The sequence below is a fragment of the Oryzias latipes genome, chromosome 7 (genome assembly GCF_053564925.1).
Source record: "Oryzias latipes strain Hd-rR chromosome 7, Olatipes_Hd-rR_3.1".
NCBI lineage: Eukaryota > Metazoa > Chordata > Actinopteri > Beloniformes > Adrianichthyidae > Oryzias > Oryzias latipes.
The window spans coordinates 25,727,686-25,740,253 of NC_136243.1; the positions used below are offsets into that span (position 1 = coordinate 25,727,686).

The 12,568-nt window shown below is 37.7% G+C and overlaps 1 protein-coding gene across 2 annotated transcripts; it reads left to right on the forward strand.

Annotated features, from left to right (window-relative positions):
- The first annotated feature begins 669 nt into the window (after window positions 1–669).
- Window positions 670–12,531, forward strand: gpr157 (G protein-coupled receptor 157). Of its 2 annotated transcripts, XM_004070392.5 has the most exons (4): window positions 680–1,322; window positions 7,592–7,805; window positions 10,353–10,547; window positions 10,932–12,531. In XM_004070392.5, exons 1-4 carry the CDS (start codon window positions 901–903, stop codon window positions 11,148–11,150), a joined length of 1,050 nt encoding a protein of 349 aa, XP_004070440.1. In that variant the 5' UTR covers window positions 680–900; the 3' UTR covers window positions 11,151–12,531. The 2 variants fall into 2 exon arrangements, with proteins under 2 accessions (XP_011475298.1, XP_004070440.1); XM_011476996.4 differs by lacking the exon at window positions 10,353–10,547 and having other exon boundaries at window positions 670–1,322.
- The last annotated feature ends 37 nt before the right edge of the window (window positions 12,532–12,568 follow it).

Genomic DNA, 12,568 nt, shown 5'->3' on the forward strand with positions numbered 1-12,568 from the left:
TTTTTGTTGAAATGTACCTCTATGTTGTGGGCCGGACTGTTGGCAGGGAGTAAGCCTGCCCTAATTTGCCATCATCTTCTTGTTTACACTCTCCCACCATCTTACATCCTCTCACAACCCCAAACTAACATTAGAGGTCCAACAAAAGTGGCAAGCAATATTGGAGCTATCCAGCCGTACAGTTTTGAACCAGATGCCAACTTGGATGAGAAGACAAAGACATTCATGAATCTAATTGTCTACAAGTGGATGCATAGGAATGGAGCAGAGCAGCCTGTGATTTTTCTTTATTTATGTCCTCCAGCATGACAAAAGTGGGACCAGAACAGAGTAAAATAACCAGAAACACGGCTTTTCTTTGGAGTGGGTCTGAATAAAAAAATACATATTTGTCTGAGGTCAGAATAGTTTCATAATTCAGACATGCACACAGTCTGTGTCACAAACGCACAAACGCTGATTCATAATAGTAATTTTATGCAAACGTGCAATATATAAATTTGGAAATGCACACTAAATGTTTCTCAAAATTTGACTTAGATTTCGTCCTAAATTTGTTACTCAAGTAAATCTACAGCATTAGGAGGATCTGACGTCACAAAAAGTGTGTTTTATCTTTACAGGACCTTGTATTTGCAGCTATATATATAGCACAAAGAGAACCCGTCAAAAATAAAGCTGCCTCGTCCGACCAGCTGACTAACTTCTGCTTTTGGTTCCTGTGTTGGTGCAATAACGGAGCGCGCGCGCGAAGGAGGCGGGGAGGAGGGATTAGCAGAAAGTTGAGTTTGGCTCCTTGAAAACAAGCTGGACTCAGGGAGCGCTCCTGCTGTCGTTCGCTTCCATGGAGGAATGATGCGTTTCTCCGCCTCCTAACTTAGGGCCGCTGAACGCGCTCTCATGAGTCCCTGGCTCTTAATTTATCGAACAGTGAGTGAGTCAGCGATGGCGAACGGGACCGAGACGGAGTTGTTTGTGTACGAGCAAGTGGTTGTGTTGTGTACTTGCGTTCTGTCGCTCGCGGGCTCTACTTTGATCTTCCTCACCTTCGTCCTGTGGTCGGATTTGAGGACGACTCCGAGGAGGCTGCTGGTGTACCTGTCGGTGTCGGACTGGCTCTCAGCCGCCTCCTACGCTTACGGAGTCGGGAAAGTTTTTCACTCCAACTCGCTGGACTGCGTGGCTCAAGGAGCGATATCCACTTTCGCCAACACCAGCAGCTTCTTCTGGACTGTGACCATCGCTGTGTACTTGTACGTCTTCATCGTCAAGTCCAGTCAAAGACTCGCGGACAGCCTGGTCTTGTCTTTCCACCTGGTCAGGTACGTGGTGAACCCGCCTTCGCTAGCTTAGTTCAGGTCAGGTAGTTTTCCTGGAGCATCTTGGGTCATTTTCTAATATTTTAGTCACATTTGTCCATCAATAATGTTTATATTATTTAAAAATAAATAAATAACGTTTTACTCCTATTATCCGTTTTTATTTATCTGATGTTCTACTTTTTATTAGTATGACTAAACTTAAACTATTCCAAGACATTGTTTCCATGGTAACGCTGAGGAAGCAGTTTACTGTAGCTTATATTGAAAGAAATGACTTTTTCCCCCCACTAAATCAGGGAAACCCCTTATTATTGTTATTATTATTTCATTTATTTATTTATTTTCTGGGTGTAATGTTCCCTTGTCTTGTCTTCCCTCCCATAAAAATACACCAATAACAATATTAATACAAAATTGCTGTTTTATTTACTATATATATATATATATATATATATATATATATATATATATATATATATATATATATATATATATATATATATATATATATATATATATATATAAAATTATTATACCATATTCACTTTTGATGTACACCAAAGTACCAGACTTTAATAAAAATGCAAACTATCAACAAAAAACCATCGTGTTCTGACAACCAGAAGACCGAAAAACTGTCCGAGTTGGTATTTGGCTCCAAAGTGTACGACTGGATAGCTCCAATATTGCTTTTTGTTGCACTGCTAATGTTAGGTTGGGGTTGTATGTGGCTGTAAGCTAGCAGGAAAGCGTGTAAACGGATAGCTCAGTTATGGTGACCTGAGGGTGAGTGGGGTTGCTCCGTGGCAATGATCCTGCCCTCAACTCAGAGGCCAATTGCTAATGAACTACTAGAAATGACATCCTAGAAAAAGACAGTTTTTTTTATTTTTGATAAAACTGCGTAATCATCATTAAAAGACCACTGGAAATGCTTGTAGAATAGTTTAAAAGATAATCGGAGTGGGACTTGAAGCTGATTGGGGTTTAAATGCAGCACCTAATAGATACACATGTCCCCATCCGAAGCATTAGTTGCTTTCCTGGTTTGGTGGAAAGCGTGTGGCGGAACAAACGGCATCACCAGGCACAGATGAAAACGTATAAAAAGATTGTCACCAGTGTGATCAATGTGTGCGTGTAGCATTATTCCGCACAGGAGGTGTAGGCTTTACAGAACTACCCAGCCCAGAGAGGGGTTGAGTGACACAAATTGCTAAGATGAAGAAAATAAAACAAAAAAACTCTGCTTGATTTAAATTGTTTAGTACAGCCTGAAGCAGAAATGACTTCAAAAACATCAGTCACATCACTTCAAGTAAGATAGGTGTTAAAAAGAGTTAAGTGGGTGTAGATCTCAAAGGGGAGTATGAAGAAATGGGGTTATTAAGTTTAATTCAAACATGTTAATAGTAAGTTACATGCACTATGGCACTTATAGTGGATAATAACAACAATAATAGAAAATCTAAATTTTAGCACAACAATAACAATAAAATACAGTATTAATCTAAGCAGGGGGAATGGGCTGCCGGTTTATAAAACAATCTTCTCTCTGAGGAGAAATATGCATAATGGATGTAATGGAAATTATAATTATTCCCCCAAACTTCCTTACAGTAGTTGATGTAGGGGGAGCAATAAATTAAATATTCTCTGATTACTAGCTAGTCTGGCAATAAGCCTGTCCAAAGAGGAATGTTTTAAGCCTGACTTTGAATGCAGAAACTGTGTCTGCCTCTCTTACATGAGCTGGGAGCTTATTCCATAGAACAGGGGCTTGGTGGCTAAACGCTCTACATTCTAATAACCACAAGCAGTCCTGCATTCTGAGAGTGAAGTGTTCAGTTTGGTGGGTAAGGTGCTATGAGATCTTTAATTTAGGATGGGGTCATACCATATAATGCTGTATAGCAGGAGGATTTTTAACTTGATTCTAGATTCAACTGGGAGCCTGTGAGGAGAAGCTAATACAGAAGTAATGCGTTTTCTTTTGTTAGTTCCTGCTAACAATCTCGCTGCTGCATTTTGAACCAGCTGAAGGCTTTTCAGGAACTTTTAGGACACGCTGCTTACAAAGAGTTACAGTAATACAGCCTAGATATAACAAATGCATGGATGAATGTTTCACCATCACTTAAATAAACACGGTTTACTCATTCTCAGGTAGGCTTTTACCTGCTGTCTATTCCCCACCTCGTGTTAGTGGTTTATGCAGGAATAATGTTAGGAAGAGTGCAAAAATGTAAGTTTTAGAATAAAATGACTCCCAAGCTCCGAGTCATGGATTTGCTGAGTTGATGCTGAGGATAAGATGTCTATATTTGGATGATCATAAATCATTTTAGATGGTGTTCACTGTTAGTTTCTGACCTTAGGCTCACTAAAGCAAAAAGGAAAGCTTTTCTCTTCTACTTCTATTTTTGTCAATACTTGACTTTGGGAAGTATTTCAGAAAGTATTTTCATGTTGGACCCTTAGGGTCAAAAGTTCTTTTTGTAGCTTTTGCCTTGAACTCAAAGATTCGGTCTTCCAGATCTGCTAGGACATTTCCGAGTTAGCCGGGTTGTTTTCTACACTTTAGCTCTAGAAAAGACTCATCTCTGTGCAGTTCAGCAATGAAAGTCAGTCAGTGTCAGTTTGATCAAACTAACAGAGCTCAAACTTTGTCTTCTTGAGGTTTCCTGTGTGAACTTGTAGATTTTTTTTGCTTGAACTTCATCTGCTCTATCCTCTGAACTTTCAGAATCAACACCTTTAGTGCGCCTTTAACTTTAATAATAATAATAATCAATTTTATTTAAAGCGCCTTTCATGAAACCCAAGGACACATCAGTGGAGGTGTGGGGGTAACCGGATTTCCCTGAAATTGGCAGAAGAGAGGGTTATCATTTACCCTCTTGATCTGGCAACCACCTTAAAACGGGAAAATAAGAAGAGGATCCTCCTGACGGCTCCCACAGACCCAACAGGGAGAGGAGAGACTGCTGGGAGGCTGCCTTTTTCTCCATAAGTACTTCTTTTAGCTCTTTCAGGAGGTGAATGAGTTCATCGCCCCATTTCTAAGGCAGTGCCCAACCACCCTGCAGAAAAATCATTTAGATTTAGAGCTCATTTGGAAGAGCAGGAACATGGATCGACCAGTAAGTTACAAGCCTTGCCTTTCAGCTCAGCTCCACTTGTAGTGCAACAACCGCTAAACCTCCCCACCTCCTGCACCATACGTCACTTATGAACTTAAGATGTTCTTCACCTGAAGGACAAATGCAAGGACACGACATTAAAAACAACAGTAAATAATTAATTACATTATGTCAATATTTAGTATTTTGTCAACAATAATTTTTCTTTTGTGTGCAAAATTAAGCATTTTACCGCAACAATTTAGTATTTTTTCGCCAATATTTAGCCATTTGTTTGCACAAATTAGCATTAGCATTGACTAATTATTATTTTGTGCACACACAGCTCTCGTGAGCACAAATTAACATTTTGTGTCACAAATTAGCATTTTGTGGTCTCAGTATTTCGTCGCCAATATTTAACAATTTGTTAGCTTTTTTGTGCCCCATAATTAGCATTTTGATAGCACAAATTAGAATTTTTGGGCACAAACGAGCCTTTTACAGTGACAAATTAGCAATGTGAAGGCACAAATTAGTAGTCACACTTTAGTATTTTATGGCCACAATTCAGTAATTTGTTCGCCAATATTTAACAATTTGTTAGCATTTTTGTGGCCCACAATTAGCATTTTGATAGCACAAATTAGAATTTTTGGGCACAAATGAGCATTTTTCAGTGACAAAATAGCAATTTGAAGGCACAAATTAGCATTTTGTCCACACATAAGTATTTTGTGGGCACATATTGTTAATTATTTTGCACTCACATTATCTTTTAATGGGAACAAATTGGAATTTTATGCAGGCGAATCAGTAATTTGTTGCCAAAAATAAGCTTTTTTTTGCGGCTACAATTGAGTATTTCGTCACCAATAATTATCATTTTTTTAAAGAATTTATTTATTTACTTTTAATGTCATGTCCAGTCCTCCATACAAATGACCCCTGTTTACAGCCAAATTATTTATTTAGGGCATCATTTCCAAACTTCCCTTTGGGTGGATCATTTGGAGTAGAACGATGGTGCAGTCTTAGATGTTAATTGCAGCGAGGATGAAGAGGAGGCAGCTGCAGAATGTTGAGGGTTGTGCAGCTGGTCATCAATAACAACGCCAGCCTCCTTGCAGCCTTTTCAGTTGAAACGGCTATTTTTATCCCAACATTGATTAGCTGAAAATGATCAATAGAGCGTTCCTAATGCATTTAGCAGAAACTGCTTTCCTTTCTTTTAACTGTCAAAGAGACAATCTGATATTTGCTATGAGACCCAAGGGTCACCCAACAAGTACAGCCTGACACGTGATATGAGAAGCCATCTGACGATTGAGTTTATATTGAGAAGAGAAGAGGGTTAGAGTACAGGATTCCTGGAAACCCCTCCAGTTAGACAACAGCTGTCTTTGCTTTGAAACATAAAAAAAATGAGGTTTAAATTAAACCAAGTATTTCATAGATTTTAATTTCAGGAAATACCAAAAGCTTTCTTGAGAATTTTCTAAAATAGAGTAACTGCAGTACATCAAATATAACGAATTGTCATTCTGAGAATTTGAACTAAAGTAAGTGGATAAAAGTTTTCAACCACCTGAAACTGGAATGAGGATCAACCTGAAGTTTGCTCTGAAATCCTTGGATTAGTTCGGTGGCCCTGAGGTTCAATCACATCCACAAATCGCTCAATGCAAAAAATTCTGAAAGATCACAATGACAACCAAAAATGCTACACAAATTATATAAAGAAAATTAAAATTTAGAAAACAAAAACAAAAGTCCGGAAACCAAAATGTAAAAAACCTAAAACATTTCTGAAACAAAAGTAATTTCTAGAAATCAAAATGAAGTGTTTCAAAATTAAACAGAATAAGAAGCTGGCAAAGGCTCTTTGGGACATCATTGATTGGATGATGACGTTTGAGTTCCAAAGGCAAGCAGAAGGATGTTTTGCCTAAACTGAGATAAATAGTTGATTATGCAATTACCAAACCTTTGCAGTGACTGTGGCCAAAAGCTTCTTGAAATGTCATCTGTTCGAAGATGTTCCCGTACCAAATAAGTTCTGGATGAAGAGGTGGACAAACGTCTTCATCCATTGAGTGATGTCCCATAATACCTCCCCTTTCTTACTGTTTCTTATTTTGTTTCCTGTTTTACCTTTCATTTGGATTTCTGGAAACTACTTTTGTTTTCCTAAATGATTCCTTTATACCTTGATTCCTTTTTTCATTTTTTTTAAATTACGTTTTGGCTTCTGGAATTTTGTTTTTCTAAAATGTAATGTAGCTTTTTTAAACTATTCATTTTCCCTTTTCAATTGTCATTGTGATCTTTAAAATGTTTTTGCGTTGGGTGATTTGTTGATGTGATTTGTGCTTCAGGGCCACCGTAGATTTGATCACGTCAGTGTTTTATCTGTTTAACCCTGAAGGAGGTGAGTCGTTCTCACTGATAGTGTCAGGACAGTTTTTCCGTTTCTGCACTGTGTGTGCTTTCAAACATGCTGAGAAAACAAGTCAGTCCACAGTGTGGCAACTCTCCATTAATGTTTTTTTTTTAAGGTAAACTTTGTTCTATCAGTTTGACATAAAGGCCTAGATCTGTTCTTTTGTATGCAGCTTCTTTTTCCTTTTTTGCTTGAGTTTGAGCTGTAGCGTGACTCTTGCATGTCAGTGGTTTCTCTGTAAATTACTGAACTGTCTGTAATAATTTGGGGCAAGTGAGGAGGAATTTAGTTTTTAGTGCTGTAGGTTTAATCTTTTAGAAGCACACTGATATTTTCCACTGCATCTTACTGCTTCAAATGAGGAAGTCATTCCATATTGCATATTCTAAGGCGTTTGTGGGGTCTTGTAACAAAAAAGATACATCTTTACAATCATCTGGAAGAAGAAAGAGGAAAAGTTCAAGCATGAATTCTCTTTTCAAAGCATCAGTTCTGTCATTTTTGTGGTTTATGAACTACAAGCTAAGTCAACAAAAAGTGTATGACTGTGCATTTTGCTCCATGTAACAAACAAGCCTCAGCAACTTTCACATGGTGTCACATGTCTGCATGTTCTACCCGGCAACCATTCAAATAAAGACCCACTGTTTGTCCATGATATAAAGTTGAACCTTAGTTTCCAAGCCCTGTGTTGTGCTTTGCAGTTGGGGCATTCCTCTGGCGATCACCGTCACCGCCGTGAGTCTCAACAAAATCGGGTACGACGCCTCTGAGGTGTCTGTGGGCTGGTGCTGGGTCAGGATTGATGCTCGAGACCGGATCTTATGGATGCTGCTCACCGGAAAGATCTGGGAGTTCCTGGCTTACCTTACTCTCCCCGTGCTCTACATCCTAATCAAAAGGCATATCCACAAAGCGGTGAGGACACATCAAACTCCGCCCTGCTGAGGGGGGTGACATTTCATCAGGGGAAAGCTGAGATTCAGGTCTTATTAGTGTGTTTTTGTTTCTTTTGAAATTGTATTATAATGGTTATTTATTTATTTATTTATTTATTTTATTTACTGATTTTAGATGACCAATCATCAACTTTAAATGTCAGTCTCTTCTAGACAAAAGAGGCGTCCTTTGTTACCATGCAGTCTACGAGTGTTTGTTCATAAGTTCATTTATTGATTTTGTTTTATTTTCAAACACCAAAAAAAAAAAACGGTTAGAGCAAACATGATGAATCGTATTAATTCTAACCCCGCCCTTAAATGTTTGTTTTTTTGTTTAGATTTAGTGATGATTAGTTTCTATCAAACCACAGTTTCAGTTTTAATATTCCTGTCGCGACCACAGCTAACAAGTTCTTTACGTTCTCTCCTGCACAGAAACATTAGTTAAATCTACAAAAATAAATTATTTAAAATGCCTGACACCTTACAAATATCATTAATATATAAAATTTCTTATTTTGGTCCCAATATTGATCCTTGCGGGACTCCACTATTTTTCCGTTCTTTAACATATAATTACAAATTGTTTACGTTTTCTCACGCAGCTTTTTAACCAGCACAGTGAAACACGGAACTTTCAATCTGCAGGGCATGAATCTGATTTTCCGGGCTTTCTTGTAGTTTCCTGCTTTTCAGCATTTCTCTTGAAGCCCCCGGCCTGAGTTGAAGGATGGATCCTCCCAGAAAGACGCCTTTTTATGATGACAGCAGATAATGCTGCAGCTTGGTTTACGCCACAGGCTTCATAGAGATAAATGAGGCAAGCCACCATGCATACGCACTCTGTCAGACAATTCTGAGTCACCAAATGGACAGACCAGGATGATCGTTGCTGTGACGGGAAGTGCAAGTGCTGAGAGGAAGCTGGCCACGCAGAACACAAAGAAAACCTGATGTTAAAAGCAGGAACCTTCATGCTTTGATATCTAATTACTAGAGCAACGTTTTACCACCAATGCCGTCATTATCAGCCGCCCAGTGTGTGACAGAGGAGTAGAAACCTAAACTGAATTTAGTTTTTTAATAAGCATCTTTTAATTAATCATTTTAAAATAATCATATTGAATTGTTTCCTCCTCGGGACTATGGAAGTGTTTTAAGTCATAATTCAAAGTAATATGCAATTTTCAATTGACAATTAAATTGTCAATTGATTTTGTTTTGATTTAATATTTTATTTGTATAATGGTCATATTGAGTTGTAAATTTTAACATTAAATTCTATATTGCAAAATGTATTTTTATATTCCAAGCCTGAATTGCATTAAAATTGTCAATTGAAAATGCATTTTTAAATTACACGATCAAATGGCAAATTGAATGGTTGAATTAAGACTCAAAAAACTTCCATACTGGACACAGGAATAAATGGAATGTCAATATCATGACAGAGATCTGTATAGGTAAGTCCCAGTGCACTCGTCGTTATATTTATATAGCATTATATAACTAGACCTTTTTGTCATAAATAAATTAGTTTAAATAGATTAGCTGAAAAAATAATAAAATTTATCACAAAATAATATTTTTTGTTGTCCATAATAAAAACATGAGATTTAAATGGTGAAAATTTTCTGCATAAATCAAAACATTTAAAAATAAAAAGCAGTAAAAAAAAGGAATAAATACATATTATGTCTTATCCTAAATTTAAATTGCATCTCTGAGTATTTATTTATTTATTCAAATTGTTAAGAATCAGAAGCAGACTGTTGGAAAAAGAGCTTATTTGTGATGTAGAAAATACACTGGGGGGGGGGGCACAAGCTTCCTGCTCTGAGCTCTCAGCAACAAGGAGGCAACTTGCCAGCGAGGCAAAAACTTGGAGGCAAATTTCTAATCAACTCCTCCTACTTTCCAGAAACAATGACCTAGAAAATGACAGTTTTTTTAAAATTTGGCTAAAAATCATGATTAAAATACCACTGGGAACGGTTTTGAAATGGATCCAAAGGTGATCGGAGTGTGACTTAAGATGTTTGTATTAAAACTGCATTAATAATAGAACCCATCATTTTTTAGCGATCTTGATTTAAAAAGGAAAAGTGAGTCTATGTGTAGGTTTTGACTGTGATGCTTCCTTTGGGGAATTGTTGCTGCATCACTGCTATTAAACTATTCCTAGGACCTAACACTGACTGATTGCCACAAACACGACTTCCTTATCAACTAAACGGTTATTTTCTAAAGAAGACTTCTGATCATATGACAGCAACAGAATCCTTTACTCTCAGGCTGCAGGCTTTGGTAGACTCCCTAGAGCCTCATTAAAGGATGCAGAGCTGCTCTCCCGTGGGAAGAACTTGCTGCTTTGGTTTGGAGGAACTTGCACCCTGTCCACATTTGTTTTGCCTGCTTCTCTTTGCTAAATATGTTTGTCTTTGCTGTTCTTGTTGAGTCATTTCCTTTTGTAGTTCTTCAGCAGAATAAACCCTGCTCTCATCTCATGCCCTGTCTAATGCAGCATGCGGCCCTGTCTGAATACCGGCCCATCTTGGCCAACCGGCCCGAATCTCAGTCCTTCTCATCCATGGCTGACGTGAAACTAACCCTCATTCCCATTATCTTCATCTTCCTGCGCATTTGGAGCACGGTGCGCTTCATTCTGCTGCTCGCTGACTCACCTGTCCGCCAGAACCCGGCGCTGGTCATGCTGCATGTAAGTTGGAGGTTTCTAAATATGGCCTAGATTTGTATACACAAGCATGGAAGTCATAAGGGGGCAATCATCAGTTAAGCTTGTGACTGAATGCTGTCAAACCTGTGAGTCACTGTGCAATCTTCCTGTGTGAACAAGGGTTGCAGAAGTAACAAAAATAGACCAAAAATGTAAAAATAATATTTTTCTACAATTTTTTTATACAACTTTCAATTGAAAACTCTTGGATGAAAAGTTTTTAATATTATTTTCTTATCTATATTATAATTATAGTGATCATCAGTAAAGTAAATGTGTTAGCAGTTTGGAAATTATGAAATTGTACTTTTTTCTATTTAAAAATACTAAAATGCATGCATTTTTATTTTTGCTTTGACCCAACAGGGAATTGGCAACACCTCCCAGGGAGCAGCCAACTGCATCATGTTTGTTTTGTTCACTCAGCCCATCCGCACGCGGCTCTGCGCCGCGTTCTGCTGCAGCTCCAAGTGTGGAGGGGAGCCGTCGCCCTCTAACCGTGACCCACAGAGACTCCTACCAGGCCAGGACCCCCCCTCCAGGACACAGGAGGACGGCACCTCCACAGCCATCTCCAACACGTAATGCTCTGCTGTGTGCACGTGTGAAGACGGACTGTGCACAGATGCAGCAGCAGAGGTCTCCACTTCACACTGGAAACTGCATTCAAGCAGGTGCCTGAAGTGCCCATGGGAGGGCAGTAGACTGTGGTGCCTTTTCTGATGACTTCATGCAATATTTCATTAGTTTACGTTGAGGTTTAAACTGTTTTTGTTTTACTTTTTTTCGAAGAAAAAGGTTGTTACTGTGAGCTGATGTTTTGTTTTCTTCATGATTTTGTCACTGTTTCCTAATCACGATGAAAAAAAAAACAGATACAATGCACTAAACCTGCTATAAAAGTGTGTTTTATTCTGTTAACAGTTTTGGTTTACTGAGGGATTTCTTTGAAATAAAACAGTAAAAATGATCAATATGCCTCCCGGAAAAGTAGCTAAAACACAGGAAAAATCATTTTTGTAATGTAGCTAAAAAAGTCAAAACTTTAAAATTTTAAGAATATTTATTGGATATGAAGGAGTTCTAAGTAAAATAAGTTTTTGATATTCTGTAGGGGGTGTGAGTAAGGAAGGGACTCAGAAACAGATGCTTGGTCTGTAAACTTAAGCAGATATATTCAAAAAGTTTATTTTAATGTTCTCAAAGAGCATCAACCTTGACCTTAAAAGGTTCTAACCAGCAGTTTCTTTCTAAAGTGTGTTTAATGTGTTTCTGAGAAAACAACTTTGTCTCAATGAAGAGGTAGAAATTAACCTTTTTTATTTGATTTTAAAACCAAAACTGTCTCTGCTTTATAAATCCTTGTTTGAAAATGTATATTTATTGAGGAACTGCATATCCCCACTTTATTTTGAAAGCACATATTTTATCAACTTTTGATTGGCCAAAGTGCTTCACAGAAAACGAAAAACAATTTTAAATTAAAAAAAAAAACCTTAATACAAGCAATAGAATAAAATCAAAATTAATTTGGAAATACTTGAAATACTTTGACTAGAGAGCTAATCTGCTTAATGATTGCTTCAAGTTTTTTGGTAAGGGGGGGCAACTTGGATAAATCGGTGCACAGATAACACTGATAGCTCCATTCAACAGCTCAGGCTTCCTAAAAAATAAGGACTTCAAAGCCATCCTTGTTGTTAGATCCTTCAGGCAGTTTTATCAGTTTGAGAGTGAATCATGTACATTTAGATATAATCATCAAAACAGTGCATTTTGATTAGATATGTGAACTTTTCTATAATGTGTTGTCGCTGGAGCCTTTCCCAGCAATCTCATTATGTCTTTGAATACCAAAAACACTTTTTAGTCAGCTAAATGATGATCCAGTTGTCCTATTTGTGTAATTATATCATTCTTATTTGTTTTCCTGTTGCACGGTAATAAAGAAAAGAGAAAGAATAAACTGTACAGACTACAATCCTTACATTTAAGTGTACTTT

What these genes read in the sequence shown, in the direction of transcription:
- gpr157 (XM_004070392.5), top strand. Translation starts at nt 901, where the DNA reads ATGAGTCCCTGGCTCTTAATTTATCGAACAGTGAGTGAGTCAGCGATG. An exon ending in AAAGGCATATCCACAAAGCG is followed by an intron (nt 7,806 to 10,352) that starts GTGAGGACACAT and finishes TGTCTAATGCAG; the next exon opens with CATGCGGCCCTGTCTGAATA. An exon ending in CGGCGCTGGTCATGCTGCAT is followed by an intron (nt 10,548 to 10,931) that starts GTAAGTTGGAGG and finishes TTGACCCAACAG; the next exon opens with GGAATTGGCAACACCTCCCA.